General features: G+C 45.9%; 1 protein-coding gene and 1 long non-coding RNA gene across 26 annotated transcripts in view; one reads left to right on the top strand and one right to left on the bottom strand.

The window, feature by feature from the left end:
* Window positions 1-17762, bottom strand: part of FRMD4A (FERM domain containing 4A) — a 665655-nt gene that overhangs the window by 205329 nt on the left and 442564 nt on the right. For all 25 annotated transcript variants that reach the window (XR_014817943.1, XR_014817941.1, XM_084980227.1 and 22 more), the window contains one exon: window positions 12669-12734. Coding sequence is in view for 23 of the 25 variants with exons in the window: in XM_084980227.1 (XP_084836353.1) it covers window positions 12669-12734 (66 nt within the window). In the remaining 2 variants the exon portion in view is untranslated. The remainder of the gene's footprint in view (window positions 1-12668; window positions 12735-17762) is intronic.
* On the top strand, window positions 6155-12735 carry LOC146399520 (uncharacterized). Its single transcript, XR_014817992.1, has 2 exons — window positions 6155-6222; window positions 7387-12735. It is a non-coding gene; the product is annotated as an uncharacterized LOC146399520 (long non-coding RNA).

Here is a 17762-nt window from a genome sequence, read left to right as displayed (position 1 = left end):
TAAAGTATAGCATAAACACAATTTTTAAATTGAAGTAAAGTTGAATTATAATGTTTTATTAGTTTCAGGTGTACAACATAGTGATCCAATATTTTTGTAGAATGGTATCATGTAAAAGACAACAAATAATAAATATTGCCGAGGATGTGGAGGAAAGGGAACCCTAGTACCACTGCTGGTTGGGATGTAAACTGGTGCAGTTACTACGGAAAACAGTACGGAGGTTCCTCAGAAAACGACACCTAGAACTACCACATGATCCAGCAATCCCACGCCTGGGTATATATCTGAAATGACAACACTGAAAAGATACAGGCACCCTGATGTTCACAGCAGCATTACAGACAATTGCCCAGACAATGGAAGCAACTTAAGTGGCCATCAACAGAAGAATGGATAAAGAAGGTACACACACACACACACACACACACACACACACACACCTGAATATTCTCAGCCATAAAGAAGCATGAAAATGTGCCATGTGCAACAGCATAGATGGACCTGGAGAGTTTTATGCTTAAAAATATAAGTCAGACAGAGAAAGTAAAAAATGGTTTTCACTTGTACATCTAAAAAATAAAACAGGATATGCACCAGGAATCCAAAAACATGGCGTGACTTTGCTTTACTGCAGCCCCTGGAACCACACCTGCAACGCCTCCGAGGTCTGCCTGTCCCTAGCAGGTGGCTGAGCTGTGGGACTGGGGCTGTGGCAAGATCTGGGAATCTCCCCTATTGCTCTGAATTAATGAAACTGTTAGTTCTTGACCAGGCAAGTGAGGAAACTGAGAAGCAGAGAGAGTCAAGGGCTAAGAGGCAGGGCCATAGGGATGGAAGAGTCGGGAAGGTACAGAGCAGCCGCGCTCCCCTCAGACGTCTGGTTCCTTCCTCCTCTGCCTCTGATACGGACCACACCGTATTTCCCAGGAGAGGGGTCCCTTCCCACCATCTTTGGGCTGGTGGGATGCGCTGCAGCAGAAGCTGCCAGAACCAACAGCTCTGCCTCCCAAATTCCCCCGCACGAGGAAGGATGGCATGCTGTTGATATAAATGCACAGAAAAGGGGGGGGTCGCAGCCACTGGAGAGCAAATCGTGAGAACATGCAGCCCATTTTAGAAGGAAGAACACCCATCCCTGGGTGTGAACAAGTTGTACAGCCTGAATAACAATTCCTCACCTCTAGACATGACCTCCTGCCCCCAGGGAGGCACACTGAGATCCCGAGGGCACAGCGAGAGACGAATAAGCGAGATTTACCAAATGAGCAAGTATCTGAATGGAGCCAAGAGCCAAGAATCAATCTGTGAGTTACGGGTGAAAAAGAAAAAACACCCAGATTTTGTTAACTCACAGATTCCCGTGAAGTCACCCCTTCCAGATGGCCAGCTCGCTCCCCATTTCCATATTCTATTCTGGCGGGGGTCGGGGGGTGGGGGGGGTGTGCATGTGCGTGTCTGATGTGGGTCTTTCCCCTACTAACGAAATGATTCACGTCTTGTGATCTGTGTGCTGAGCTCGCTTTTAATCCCTCGCCTTTCTCATCCCTCTTGAGCAGAGAGACGCAACCCACAGTCTTCAGTTCACACCCATCCCCTGAGGCTCCTTTCTGCAAACACTGCTTTGGGCTACCTTAGGGAATCTGGGGAAGTGATCTGGTAAAAGGATCAAAGACACAAATAACTCAGCAGTAACACAAAAGGACAAAGAAGACCACAAAAGCAACTTTCCAAAGGGTCGATCCTGGGAGAAAGGGAGATGCATGTTCTCCTCCCCTGAAATTTCCTTTCTCTCCCTCCTTTTGAATCACACGAAACTGTCCTTTCAGTAGGACCAAGTTGGCCAAATATTGGCCATTTCAAATTGTTCCAGGCACTATATTTAAAGAACAGTTAAAATTAACATCGAGGGAGCACGGGACACAGAAATGGAGGAATGGGGGTGGAGGGAGGGTGGGGGGGGGGCGAAGAATATGTTGCTAGGCAACCAAAGCCTGGACCCCAACCGTCTGGGAGATGCTCTTCTCTCCTCTCCCTGTGCCTGGCTAAGTTGTCGGCTCCTGGAGCTGTGTGTGCGTGAATGTTGGGGTGTGCGGGGAGGGGGGTGTCCCCAGATGATCGCATCAATCTGTTGTACCCGGACACTCTTCTCTCTGTCACAGCCCCACGCGGAGACTGGGGTTCTCTTTTGTTGTTGAGCAGAGCGGAGCTCACCAACCCTTACAGAGAGGCCCTCAATGGAGAAGGAAGGATGTACAGGTCCCTCTTTCCTCTTGCCGAAGGGAGACACCCACGAGCTGCCCAGAGCACCCAGGGGTGTGCTTTAGGACTATTTCTTATTCCTCCAGGGCACAGAATGACCTTCCGATTCTCTGCAGTGACCACTATGTTCTCTGCCTCTACTCTATACCTGTATAAACATCTTTTTGCTTTACCATGTGCCTTCAAGATGTTAAATATTATCAGCTGCCCCAGGGGCTGGAAAACATCTGTTTGGCTCATGTGGGGGCGTGCCCGGCTTTGCAGCCAGGAGTCTAATAAATGGTGACGGCGATCCTGGCGACGTTCGCGGTCAGCCCACAGCTGCGCTGGTTAACTCCCCTTTGGCCCTTGTTGTATGAGGTGGCCGGGTGGCCTGGGAGGTCCCAGACAGAAGGCTCAAAACACCCAGGGCCCTCAGTCTGCTCCCAGCTTCTGCACATGGCTTCGCAGCCCTGGCTGAGATGGGACCTCCTGGTGACTTCAGATCAGACAGGGACAGATGGCAGAGCCACCGCCCCCCCCCCAGTAGATGTGCAGGGAGTGAAGCGGACTAGCCTTCTCAGTGAAGAAGGTATAGCATCAATTCTGTGAGTTTTTTCTTGGCAAGGTGTGTCTAGGGGGGATTCCTGGCTTCCTTAGTAGAGAATGAGCCTTTGTATTTTTATAGAAGAATATGATAAACCAACAGAGGTAGCTGAGGATGTGAGTGAGGGTGAGTGTGTATGTGGGTGTGTATATGGCTGTGAACACGGGTGTGAAAGTGTGTATACACACTGGTGTATACATGAGTGTATATACATGGGTGTTTGTTTTTTTGGTTTTGGGTTTTTTTTTTTTGCTTTTTAGGGCCACACCCGCGGCATATGGAGATTCCGAGGCTAGGGGTCGAATTGGAGCTGTAGCTGCTGGCTACGCCACAACCACACCACCAGATCCGAGCCACCTTTGTGACCTATACCACCGTTCATGGCAATGCCGAGTCCTTAACCCACTGAGTGAGGCCAGGGATCAAACGTGTGTCCTCATGGATACTAGTCCGGTTTGTTTCTGCTGAGCCACAATGGGAACTCCCTACATGGGTGTTTATGGTGTGTCTGTAGGTGTACACAAGGTGTATGTGTATGGTGTGTACATGGGTGCATATAATGGTATGCACATGGGTGTGTATTGTGTGTATGTGGGTGTATACACGGGTGTGTACATGGGTGTGTGTGGTGTGTATGCTGTGGATGTGTACATGGGTGTGCACAGTGTGTGTGCACAGGTGTGTATGGTGTGTACATGGGTGTGTGTGGTGTGTACGTGGGTGTGTGCATGGGTGTGTACATGGGTGTGTATGGTGTGTATGTGGGTGTGTGGTGTATATGATGTGGATGTATACGTGGGTGTGTTCAGTGTGTGTGTGTGCTCATGGGTGTGTACGTGGGTGTGTATGGTGTGTACATGGGTGTGTGTGGTGTGCATGGTATGTGGGTGTGTACATGGGTGTATACATGGGTGTGTATGCGGGTGTGTACATGGGTGTGTATGGTGTGTATGTGGGTGTGTATGCGGGTGTGTACATGGGTGTATACATGGGTGTGTATGGTGCGTATGCAGGTGTGTACACGGGCATGCACATGCAAAGAACCCAGGGCTGTTCCTTTATCCTATGCGGCACTACTAGAGTTCCAGATTTCTAAAGAAATCTTAGCTTGTTTTTACGCCTATGAAAGGTAAGAGCATTTACTCTGCCTTCGGTGCTCCTGCATCCAGAGCCCCTGTGAACTTACTGAACCCTGAAGCCAGTATCAACAGTATCTTTGTCAGGCAGAGAAAAGTGATGAGCAGGCAAGAATTATTTAATCTGCTGCTAAATTTCTTCCATACCCGACACCCTCAGGCTTAGACACGGTGGGGAAACTCTCCACCTTCAGGTGTCAAAGGTGCAAATCTTCACCACGCAGGTCAGAAACTGAGTTCAAAGCAACGAAATGACCCTGGTAAGCCCGTCTTCAGTTTTTGACCTGAGATGAGGTTTTAAGTCTTCAATTCAAGGCACTTGTTTATGATTTATTTATTTATTGGCCACACCCACGGCATGTGGAAATTCTCTGGCCAGGGATTGAACGTGAGCCACAGTACTGACAATGCTGGATCCTCAAACTGATGAGCCACCAGGGAACTCTCAATTCCAGTCATTCATGAAGGTGGCCGTTGGGGCCAACATGGCAGCCACATTACACATGAACCATCTCAGGTCTCAGGTTTTTATCGTATATACTTCTTACTGTGCAGCGAGAGAAAAAACAGGCTAGAAAGTCAGAGGATCAGTGTTCAAGCTGCACCTACTACACTGTGACCTTGAGGAAGTTAATTGATCTTTCCGAATTTCTGTTTTCTCCTCTGAGTTAGCATCTACTTTCAGAATTAATGTGAAAATTAAAAAAGACGTGCTCCAGAAAAAGTCTATAAAGAACCGTAAAATGCCATTATTGTGGAAGACATCCAATAGGAAATCTGGATAACTTTAAACAAGCCTATTAAGTTCAGTTTTTTCCCTCTCACTTAAATGATCTACTTTTGTTTTTCCTGCACCCACAGATATAGAAGTTCCTGGGGCCAGGGATCGAATCCAAGCCACAGCTACAATAATTCTGAATCCTTAATCTGCTATGCCACAGCGGGAGCTCCTAAATGATCTACTTTTTTTTTTTTTTTTTTTTTTTTTTGTCTTTTTAGGGCCGCACCTGTGGCATATGGAAGTTCCCAGGCTAGGGGTCAAATCAGAGCTATTGCCGCTGGCCTATAGCACAGCGGGATCCAAGCAGAGTCAGCAACCTATACCATAGCTCACAACAATGCCGGATCCTTAACCCACTGGGTGAGGCCAGGGATGGAACCTGCATCCTCATGGATACTAGTTGGGTTTGTTACCACTGAGCGACAATGGGAACCCCTGATCTACCCTTTAGAGACATACCCAACAGAAATGTCATAGAAGCCCAACATGAAATTTTAACTATGGGAGTTCCTGTTGTGGCTCACTGGGTTAAGAACCTGACATAGTCTCTGTGAAGATGCAGGTTTGATCCCTGGTCTCCCTTGGTGGGTTTAGGATCTTATGTTGCCATGAGCTATGGCATAGATCACAGATGCAGCTCAGATATGGCCTTGCTACAGCTCTGATTAGAATCCTAGCTTAGGAACTTCCATATGCCACAAGTGTGGCCATGAAAAGAAAAAAAATTTTTTTCTAACTTGGAAACAAGGAACAAGTAATAGGTGAGACTAATTTGAATTATGTATTTTCTTTGATCTCACATATGCCCATCCCCAACAGTATCATTTCAATATGGAATCATCAACATAAAAATCATTGATAAGACATTTTACTTCTTTAAAAAAATACAAAGGCTTCAAAATCTGGAGCATGTTTTACACTGACAGCCATCTCAATTTGGACTGGCCGCATTTCAAGGGCTCCAACCGCACACCACAGTGCAGCTTTAATGCTCTCCTGATGCATGGAGTTCCTGTTGTGGCGCCGCAGAAATGAGCCCAACTAGGAACCATGAGGTTGCAGGTTTGATCCCTGGCCTTGCTCACAGGGTTAAGAATCCCACATTGCCATGACCTGTGGTGTAGGTTGCAGATGTGGCTCGGATCTGGTGTTGCTGTGGCTGTGGTGTAGGCTGGCAGCTGTAGCTCTGATTCGACCCTAAAAAGACAAAAGACCAAACCAAACCAAACAAAACTCTCCTGATGCTTCTGTCCCTCTGCTTTTTTTTCAGGATTAGGGACACTGTGTAATGTCCAACAGTATTCCAGCTACTGTCTTTAATTCCCTTGAAAACCAGGCCCTTTGAAGTTTGCTCCATTTCTCAGAATCACAGAACACTCTGTTCCTCTATTTTTTTTTTTTTTTTTTTTTTAGGGTCACACTTGTGGCATATGGAAGTTGCCAGGCTAGGGGTCAAAGTGGAGCTGTAGCTGCCAGCCTACACCACAGCCACAGCAACGCCAGATCCTTAACCCACTGAGTGAGGCCAGGGATCAAACCCACATCCTCGTGGATGCTAGTCAGGTTCTTAACCTGCTGAGCCACAACAGAAACTCCCTGTTCCTCTATTTTAACGGAAGTAGAGAGTTATAACGATGCTGCCAAGGGCCACTAAGAGATGGGGTTAGAGGAGAGAGCCCATAATCCTAGGATCAGCTCCCAGTCACTGGGCAGCTCCCACTGTGCAGAGTTGGGGGGAATGGAGAGGACTCCAATGTACTCTATCATCAAAGAAGAAATTCTGCCAAGAGAGCATAATACCAACTTATTTCAAGTGCTGGGAGAGGCCTTGAGCTGGGGCATCTCAAGAAGCAGAAGGTATGTGTCTGTTTCTCTTGTGCCGGCCTGTCTTCCTGGAGGACAGGATACCACAAAGTCTCATGAGCCTCAAGAGACCCTAATAAGGAAGGAGCACACCTCAGCCACTCCAATCTAGTAAAAACCTATTCTATTTTCAAGGAACCCAAGAAAGAGCCCAGGATCTTCCCACGAATGGCTTCCAGTCCCCCACCTACTGACTTTCACTGTCAGGAAATTCTTCTCTGTCTCATTCAAAGGAGTCTCACTAAGGCTGGAGCATATTTCTCTTTCTTTGCTCCCAAGATGCTCCCTTAAACATGCATTCAGATCAGAAAATAAGTGAAGAGGAGTCCCCGCTGTGGCGCAACCAGGTTGGCAGCATCTCCGGAGCGCTGGGATGAAGGTTCGCTGCCTGGCCCTGCACAGTGAGTTATGGATCTGGCATTGCCACAGCTGCAGCTTAGGTCACAACTGCACCTTGGATCTGATCCCCCAGATGCTGTGGGGTGGCAAAAAAAAAAGAAGTTAAAAAAAAAAAAAAAAAAGCAGGAGTTCCCGTCGTGGCGCAGTGGTTAACGAATCCGACTAGGAACCATGAGGTTTCGGGTTTGATCCCTGGCCTCGCTCAGTGGGTTAAGGATCTGGCGTTGCCGTGAGCTGTGGTGTGGGTCACAGACGCGGCTCGGATCTGGTGTTGCTGTGGCTCTGGCGTAGGCCGGTGGCTACAGCTCCGATTTGACCCCTAGCCTGGGAACCTCCATATGCCGAGAGAGTGGCCCAAGAAATAGCAAGAAGACAGAAAAAAAAGAAAAGAAAAGAAAAGAAAAAGTAAAGAATGTCATTCTAAAGGAATGACTACAGGAAGATGAGACTTGAGAAGTTCAGTTTAATACAAAACATCCCTGGCACCCTCCCATCTGGTTGCAGGAGCTTCAAGAAGAGGATGATTGAAAGATACACAGGAGGATGGCCTCTCCTGTTCTGATGCAGGCATTTATGAGCACATTTCTAATTGGTGGAAACAATTTTGGGCAACGGAGTAAATGGCATCATGTCCAGGTTGGATGGGAGGCGATTTGACGGGCCAAGCCCCACTCTGATGACTGCGGTTGAAGGCCTGCCTTGTTACCGAATCACATCATCACGTCACAGCAGCCTTCCCGCCGTCCTTAAGTGCCATTTATGGACTGAGGTGGTCCCGTGATAATGTCACGGCTATCTATGGGGACCTGCCTGTGGACGGATGGATGATCCTTTTGAATATTAAATCCCAGTAGGAGCACCCTTGACCTTTGTCCTTTGTGCCATACACGTACTGTGGGATTTACTCACAGCCATCAGGCATGCGGCCGCACAGATTCTACTGGGTAACCCCAAGGGGCTTTATGATAAGCCTTCCATGTTGGGCTGCTGGCCATTTTGTGCTATAATCCAGCACCAGGAAATGCTCCACCACAAAGGCCAGGTCTGCACTTCTGCAGGAAGTAATCTCTGCGGTAGTCTGGTTACCAGCATCCTTCTGGGGTGAGGCAGTTGTGCTCAGTTGTTGATTCCTCATCCGCTCAGCCTCCTACCACTCACACTGTTGACAGGAGTCCTGCGGCTGAGGGTCTGAGGTACAGCCGCTGATGAGTCTCTTACCCTAATCATCGGTGGCTGAAAAGTCAGCCAGCCTCCCTGGTCTGATGCTATTTGCTGATGTCCTTCATTCAGTCCCCCTCGGGTGGAAACGCATGTGTGTCTCTGGGAGAGATGAACCTTTCCTCCAAACCTGCCTCTCCGTCTTCTCACCCTCGTGAGGTGCATGTAGGAAACACCTGCCCGACTCGTCTCCATGAATCCAGATCAAAAGATCAGGTAAGGGCGCTGTGGGGTCTGAGGCTAATTACAGACTTTCTGGAACTGCTGATAACAACAAGAGCAAAACCTTCAGCCCTTCATATGCTTACTATTGGCAACTCAAGTACAAACGGAACAAGGTTTTCAGTCTATGAGCTCGATCCAAAAGGAGAGTGGGGAGTTTTGTGCTATTAAAAACCTAGAGATGGGGCCAAATTAATTTAGAGATGGAGTCCCCTTTAGAAAGGCTTCTATTGAAAGAATATAATCCTGGACATCTGTAGGATAAAAAGGTCATATATTTAAGATGGCTTTGGTCCAATAAGCTAAACCTTCTTTCTCCAAGTTTTGCTGAAGCCCACACTGCAATAATGCAGAAGGGAGTTTAGGATCATTTATATGATTTTATTTTGTTCTTTTTTATTTTATTTAATTCTGTTTTATTCTATTTTATTTTTGGTGCTAAATTCAATTCCCTATGGAGCAACTGGTTCTGTAGTAAGACGTCCTCTGGGGAGGTCCTACCAGGGTGTCTCAGGATTTGCCCACTCTTTCATTCAACGAGGGTTTATTTCGGTTTCTTTTGTGCCAGACTGGGCTGGGTGCTGGGAATACACAATGATCATGACACAGACCAGTCCTCAAACTGCTGATGGCTCTGGGAAATGCTGCCAAGTAAACAGGCTTGGCTGTGAGTTGTCTCATCTACTGTGTCATAGCAGATGAGCTGTGACAGTAAGAGGGAAACCTCAGGGGGACAGTAATGCAATGGAGCAGGACCCTCGGGTGCCTTCCTGGGACAGACGCACCCTCACCCCCGCCGTATCCTCACCTGCCTCACTTGTAGACACACTTGAGCCTCCTAGGCCTTCCCTGAGTTCCAAAGAATATGTTTAATCAGACAAGTGAGCAAACGCAGAAAAAAAGGAAAACAACCAAGCATGACAAAATAACCATCCTTTAGCCTTTAAACAAAGTCAAGGACTCAAGGGCTCTAGGTGATATTCTGAACCATGACCTTTGAGCTGCTCTGCAGATACTGAAACCTCCACCAGGAGGAAGAAGTGAATCACATGCTGCCCATGAGCCCGAGCACATGGACCCCAGGCCGCAGGAACCAGAGGGCTGATGATGCTGACTCCTGATAACCTCGCTGCCAACCAATCAGAAGCATGTCCACGAGCTGATCACACACCCCACAACCCTCTCTGTCACGGTCTTTAAAACCGTTCCCTGAAAGCCATCAGGGAGTTTGGACCTTCTGAGCATTAGCTTCTTGGACTCCTTGCTTGGGGTCTGCAGTGAACGCTGTGCTCTCCTCCGCTGCAACCCGGTGTCAGCAGATCGGCTTCTGCTCGCGCGCGGGCGAGTGGACCCGAGTTCGGTTCAGTAACACGGACACTCGGACGTGGGAGGGCAGAGCGGCCGGGGTGAGAGGGGAAATCTTGGGAAGGGGTGGGGAGTATTTTTTTAAGCTGTAAACAGAAGGCTTATCAGAAAGCAGCCAGGGACTGAGGTGAGGGCCCAGGAAGGAGCGTTCCAGGAAGAGGGAATAACCTCCGAAGCATGTGCTAAAAAAGGAATGGGAAGAGCATGCACTTGTTGTTTGGCCAGTTTATCCTTTTCTTGATTGTAACGGGCTGAGGATGACCTCTCCAAAACGGCCACACATGAGTAATTAAATATCTTTTCTGTGACTCAAGTCCCTTCAAATCCCCCCCACCCCTCACCCTTCATACTTTCCCAGGGCTGGGCGGCCACCAGACCGTCATTTCACTGCCACTTGAGGTCTTGTTTCTGTTTTAAGAGGGAGGCTGCTTTCTAAGCCTCTATGAGTTGATATTTAAAAAAAAAAAAATCTATCTTAGGAGTTACCACTGTGGCGCAGTGGGTTAAGAATCTAACAGAAGCGGCTCAGGTCACTGCAGAGTGTGGGTTTGATCCCCAGCCAGGCAGAATGGGTTAAGCGATCCAGGGTGCCACAGCTGTGGTGTAGGTTGCAGTTGCAGCTCAGATTCAGCCCCTGGCCTGAGAACTTTCCCTATGCCATGGGTGTGGCCATTGGGAAAAAAAAAAAAAAAAGCATCTTAAACACACCAGACCACTCACCCCAAAGTTCCTCAAGCTGATTCCTAACAATTTCAAACTATGAAGTTTTATTCATTTGTATGCTGATAGTTGAAGAGCTCTTACTTATTTTATAGTCCCATCCACTGCCCCACCCTCCAAATCCAGGCCAAAATGTCAACACTTTTTTCCCCCTCCTTTTTATAGCTGCACCAATGGCATACAGAAGTCAAATCAGGGCTGCAGCTGCTAGCCTGCACCACAGCCACAGCCACAGCCACAGCCACACGGGATCCAAGCCACATCTGCGACCTACACCACAGCTCACAGCAACACCGGATCCTTAACCCACTGAGCAAGGCCAGGGATTGAACCCGCAGCCTCATGAATACTAATCGGGTTCATTAACCACTGAGCCACGACGGGAACTCCAAAATGTCTACCCTTAATAAGACCATGGGCCTTGGAATCTAGTCTAATAGGGACATACTCCAAAATATATAGGGAAAGCTCTACACACAAGGACAAACTAATCAGCATTTACTTGTAATAATGGAAAAACTGAAGAAACCTTCAATGTAGCCAAATGGGTAAAGGATTCGATACTAATGGCATATCCATTTCTGGATTTATGCAGCTAATAACAAAGATGAAAATTTACAGTAACTTGGAAAAGGCTCAGGAAAAATGTTAAGTGAAAAAAAATATAGAGAATTAGTCACACATTACGATTACAACCATGTACGAAAGACAAATAGGAAAAATGCTGGAAAGACATCTGCCAAAATGAGAAGAGCAGGTGAACTCATCTGCTATGGTTATGAGCTTTTCCCCATGGCTGCTCTCTTCCCTAGACTGCATTTACAAAACAATTGAAATCTTATTAAAAGTATTCACCCTTTTTTAAAAATTTGTCTTTTTAGGGCTACGCCTGCAGCATACGGAGGTGCCCAGGCTAGGGTTCAAATCGGAGCTGTAGCTGACAGCCTATGCCATAGCCATAGCCACGCAGATCCGAGCTGCGTCTGTAACCTACCCCGTGGCTCATGACAATGCCAGCTCTTTACCCCACTGAGCAAGGCCAGGGGTGGAACCCTCATCCTCAAGGATCCTAGTTAGATCCATTAAGCACTGAGCCACAATGGGAACTCCAAAAGTATTCACTCTTTAAGTTAGCAATTTGAACATTTTCAAATCCCAGAAGCAGGTACGAGCAAACAGGAGATCTGAGTATCTATATGTGAATCTCCCCATGGAAGCATCATCCCCCCCCCCCCAAGAATGAGCAGGTGGGCATCACTTCAACCTCCTAATGAACTGCAGCATCTCCATGACAAAATATGATGAAGGATAAGGGGAGCTGCCCTAAGAAGTTGACAGGCATTGGAGACTATCAAGCAAACACATCTAGAACAGTTGGACATGAACAACAGATGTGGAACTAAGTTCCTTCAATCCAGTTTGGAAACCTCACCACTCTTTAGGGCTCTGAGTAATACACTGGGATATGTTATTTGAAGCTGAGCAAGACTAGGTTCTATGATTTTACTTACTATTCTGACTTCTCCACCACTGTTAGGGTCTTAGTTGGGGGACTGAATGGATTGATTTCAACTGTTTGTCAACTGACACATAGATGGTCAACACTAATGGCAATGATGACCCCTGGAAGGGGGTCAGGGGGCTTACTCATGCCGCAGAGCCCAGAGAGCACTTCTCTTTCTTCACACCTACAAAGGCTTGACTTGCAAACAACAGCCTGTTTTCTATCCGCTCTGAGCAAGGAAGATGCCGACATCAGTCCTAGCTGTAGCAAGAGCTCTTCCGGTTATATTACCGTGAACTTCCACACAGAAAGATTAGCTAATGGCAGCTGTGGAATTTCCTTTTCTGGAGGTTTATAACAATAGGTTAGATCTACATCTGGCCTTGAATGCCTTGGGCCATGCTGTACAAAGAAACAGAATGAACAAAAACAGCACCCTCTCTCCACCGCCCCCCCCACCAAATACCATAGAGTGTACCAGTCCTTCTTCGTAGCTTTTAATAGAGACAGATCTTAAAGTAGTTGAGAGCTAACCCACCCTTCAGCTGAACCAAAGTCTGGACCACATGAGTCGCAGGAGCAATGCAGAAAGTTGGCTGAAAAGTCATTTACCTGTACTAGGAGTTCCAGCTTCCTGTCATCAAGAAGATGTACTTGACATCGACGGCCCTCCGTCATCTAAGAAGAAAGACAAATGATGGTCACCAGGAGTCCAGTGGCCTGCCAAATGGTTAGAGGGTCCCCAGTACACGGCCAGGCACATTCCCCTGGGCAAAACTTCCCCTGGGAGTTGGAGCCACGGAATGCCAAGACGCGGCAGGATTGGTTCATGTGTTCATTCAAAAAATATTTATTGAACACTTTCTATGTGCCAGGCACTACTCTGGGAGCTGGGTATAGAAGGGCACAGGACTAGGTCCCTGCCCTCATGGAGCTTACATTCTTATGAGATGCAAAATAAATGAGCAGATATGTATACAACATAATAGCAGATGGTGATAAGTGTTTTTCATTCTTTTTTAAAAAAACTTTTTTATGAAAGAATAGTTGATTTACAATGTTGGGCTGATTTCTGCATATAGCAAAGAGGCCCAGTCATGCATATATATATATATACATATATATATGTGTGTGTGTGTACATATATATATATATACACATATATATATTCTTTTTCTTATATCATATTCCATCATGTTCTATCACAAGTGACTGGATCTAGTTTCCCGTGCTGTACAGCAGGACCTCATTGTCTATCCATTCTAAATGCAATAGTTTGCATCTATTCACCCCAAACTCCCAGTCCATCCCACTCCCTCCCCCTTCCCCTTGGCAACCACAAGTCTGTTTGCTTTGTCTATGAGTCTGTTGCTGTTCTGTCAACAGTGTTTTTCATTCTTTGGTCATTCTTCCATTCAGTAATTTTATCACCACGCATTTGGGATAGAGTTCAGGATCTGGTCACTGCTGCCTCTCCACTTGTCCCCTTAACTGATCACAGGGAGCAGACAATCACCCCAGCAAGTGCACTGGACTTCTCTGTTAGCCACCCTCCTTCCCCATTTGTGACTCTGACCCCTACAGGGCTTTCACTTATGATAGGGGAACCCTGGTGATAAGGGCTCACAGCTGAACTTGACCCCTGACTCTTGTGCCTTTCACCACTAATGTATCTGTGTAACAGAAAGAGCATCTCAGAAGGTACTGGGAGACCCAAGCACAGCCATAGCCCTACTGGCTACTGGCTGCAGGACTTGGAACAAGCCTTTGTGCATCTCTGCCCAATTGCATATACACAAAGGAGTGGGTGGGCCCAGTAGGGGGTGGGGATGGTGAATATTTAGCAACTAGCTTTCTGGGAAGAAAAAGCCTTAATTTGTAGCATTAGCTGGAGCCCTGGCATCACTTTTAAAGGAAATCCTCTGAAGGCCAAGCCTTCTGGAAGATGTCAGCTGGCTAGCACTCTAACCGAAAAGTGTCTGCTGCTCCAAGCAACTGTATCATGCCTGACTTCAAGCTACTGCCAGGCCAACACTGAGCGTGTTTCCAACAGACGGATACAATAGGCACAACCTCAAGAGTGCAGCAAAGGACAGTAAGATCATTAGGAAGTGATGGGCTTACTTATTCAGTTATTATAGTATTTCTTACCTTTGATTTTAGTATAATTTATTTAACTGTAAGTTTATATAATTTCATGTTATGTAATAGCAGCTAGTACTTTTGTTTTGGGTATAGCTTAGTTAATTGTGAGTTTATGCAATTTCACCTTAGCAATGGCTATGTTTTACAATGGTGCACAAAATTCCTGAAGATTAGTGAACAATTAGTGCTCATGAGCAGACATAAGCCACCCTAATACCTCTGCTTGGACCAGAAAACCTGGAGATCAGATTTTATATGGCTTATAGCCCCCACTGAAACCACTTTTTTTTTCTGTTTTTACAGCCACACCTGCTGTATATGGAAGTTCCCAGGCTAGGTATGGAATCAGAGCTGCAGCTGCAGGCCTACACCACAGCCACAGCAACACCAGATCTGAGCTGCACCTGCAATCTACACCGTAGCTAGTGGCAATGCTGAATCAACCCGCGGAGCAAGACCAGAGATTGAACCCACATCCTCACAGAGACAATGCCGGGTTCTTAACCTGCTGAGCCACCCTCCGGAAGCCACCTTCTTTTTTCCCAGCCACCAGCCACTTCCCGCAGATCCAGAGGAAGGATGCCCATGGGCAGACTCTGGCCTGGCCTCACTGCAGGGGCATTAGCATCGCTTTCATGAGCACTTTCTCCAGGAAACACAGAGAAAGCGGTCTCTTCTCTCCTTGTCCAATACAGCTCGTTCCCCAGCCATCAGCACATGCAAAGCCGTCATCTCCTCCTATGAGAGCATGATCTTTCTCCTTCCTCCAAAGAAGCCAACCGAGTCACAGTGTCGTACGAAATTATTCATTAAAAATATGATTCAGCCATAACAAGAAGAAATCTTGCTATTTGGGACAACATGGATGGACTTCAAGGGCACGATGCAAAGTGAAATAAGTCAGGCAGAAGAAGACAAATACTGTATTATCTCACATGTGGAATTAAAAAAAAAAAAAAAGCACCCAGAATTCCCATTGTGGCTAAGCAGGTTACGAACCCGACTAGTATCCATAAGGTTGCGGGTTAGATCCCTGGCCTTGCTCAGTGGGTGAAGGTTCTGGCAGTGCCTCAAGCTGCAGTGTAGGTCACAGCTGCAGCTCTGATCCCACGTTGCTGTGGCTGTGGTATAGGCGGGCAGCTGCAACTCTGATTCCGCCCCTAGCTTGGGAACTTCCATATGCCATGGGTGCATATGGAACAACAAACAGACAAAAAAACCCACCCAAACCATGAGCTCCTAGATACAGAGAGCACACTGGTGGTTGTGAGAAAAGGGATGGCGCAGAGATGGGTGAACTGGGTGAAGGTGGTCACTAGGTACAAACCTCCAGGTGAAATAAATAAGACCTGGGGAGGGACTGCCCAGCGTGGTGACTGTTGATAATAATACTGTGTTGTACATTTGCCAGTTGCTAGGACAGTAGATCTTAAAAGTTCTCATCATAAGAAAAAACTTTTTATAACTTATGTATGAAGACAAATGTTAACTAGCTTTCCTGTGGGGTGATCACTTTAAAAGATACCCAAATATGGAATCATTATGTTTTATGTATTCCTGTAACTGACATCATAAGTCAATAATACCGCAGTATAAAAAGGAAAAAAAAAACAGTTTACAAAGTAAATTAAAACCTTTGCTGGAAAAAAAATCTTATCAGCTTCACTTCAATCACTCTCTTATTAAAGTTCCATGAAAACTACTATAATTTTTAAGTTTATTTTTATTAAAGTACAGTTGATTTACAATGTTGTGCCAATTTCTGCTGCCCAGCAGAGTGACCCAGTCATACACATGTAGATGGAATATATGATATATATATTGATATATATACACACTCTTTTTCTCATATTATCTTCCATCATCTTCTCTCCCAAGAGATTGGATTTGGTTCCCCGTGCTGTATGGTAGCACCTCATTGCTTCTCCATTCTAAATGGAGTAGTGAGCATCTACTAACCCCAAACTCCCAACAGGCACATGAAAAGATGTTCAACATCACTAATTATCAGAGAAACGCAAAGCAAAACTATAATGAGGTACCATCTCACACTCAGAATGACCATCAGTAATAAGTCTACAAATAAGAAATGCTGGAGAAGGTGTGGAGAAAAGAGAAGCCTCTTACATTGTTGGTGGGAATGTAAATTGGTACAACCGCTGCGGAAAACAGTATGGAGGTTCCTTAGGAAACTAAAAATAGAGCTGCCGTATGATCCAGCAATCCCACTCCTGGGCACATACCCAGAAAAAACTAAAATTCAAAAAGATACACGCATCCCTCTGTTCACTGTAGCACTATTCACAATAGCCAAGGCATGGAAGCTACTATAATTTTTAATTATACTAAAATATATGCTACCATACCAAAATGCATAAATGATTATCTTATTAAAAAGGGCACCCAACATGCCCACGTATCAAGAGGGCAGCTGACCGCACAGGCACTTTTTGGATAAAGTTTTAGACATTCACCAATTCAGTTCCTATTAAGAAGAACTCAAGGTCCACAGAGACGGAGTTCTAGGGGAGAGAGGGCTACAACCATCTGGCATATTATGGTGGAATTCCTTCAAAAACATTGATCAACAATTTGAGAAAATTCTCTGAAGAGTGGGGACAATTTGAAGAAATTTTAAGAAAAGAATGTTGCCTGTCCTTTGCATATTTAAAACTCAAAGTTTTGAACTTCATTTTCTTGTAAAAGGTTCAGGGTGTATACATGTGCTTGAGTTACCGACTCATATTCTAATAAAAACCAAGGAAAATTGGTATCGGAAAGACATTACTGTACCGAATCAAGTTTGAATCACAGTCATCAAGAAGAGGAAGCATATCATTTTCTCAAAATCCTTCCAAGCATGTAAAGTGTGATGTAACACTGGGTTCACACTCATACCTAAAAGTTTAGCCTGAGATTCTCATTTTCATTTGAAACATATAATTCTCATTACATGAACCTCACCTCTTCTGCTCAGCAATTTGGGGAAGTAGCTATGTACCCAGAGGTTAAGATCTACCCAAGGATTTTTCAACTTCATTCTTCTCTTCAACCAAAGCTCAGTACTGAGTCCTGGTGAGTTTATAAGCACACTCCCTCTTCTAATAGGAATTTTATAAGCTGCCTCCCTTTGGGAGGGAAACTGTCCCCAGGGAAAATCAGCAAAGAAATGAGTCTAAACAGAAACTCAACGTTGAATCATCATGGGTTTTTTCTTTTTTTTCTTTCTTTTTCTTTTTCAGGTTGCACCTGCAGCATATGGAAGTTCCCAGGCTCAGGGTCAAATCAGAACTGCAGCTGCCAGCCTACACCACAGCCAAAAAGCAACACCAGATCCAAGCCACATCTGTGACCTGCAACACAGCTCAGGGCAATGCTGGATCCTTAAACCAATGAGCAAGGCCAGGGATCGGACCCACTTCCTCATGAACACTATGTTGGGTTATTAACCCAATGGACCACAACAGGAACACCTGAATCATTCTGTTTTTGAAAGCATAACCTTCTTTTGACAGCATGTTTGTTTGTTTGTTTTTTTTCTTAAAAGGGAGACCTGCTTTG

Source organism: Sus scrofa, chromosome 10 (assembly GCF_054392235.1).
Source record: "Sus scrofa isolate SSC_HxYL_T2T_F1_AM1 chromosome 10, Sscrofa_HxYL_maternal_Yorkshire_Landrace_v2.0, whole genome shotgun sequence".
Classification (NCBI taxonomy): domain Eukaryota; kingdom Metazoa; phylum Chordata; class Mammalia; order Artiodactyla; family Suidae; genus Sus; species Sus scrofa.
Note: the sequence above shows the minus strand (reverse complement) of the source record. Positions and strands in the feature narration are given on the sequence as shown.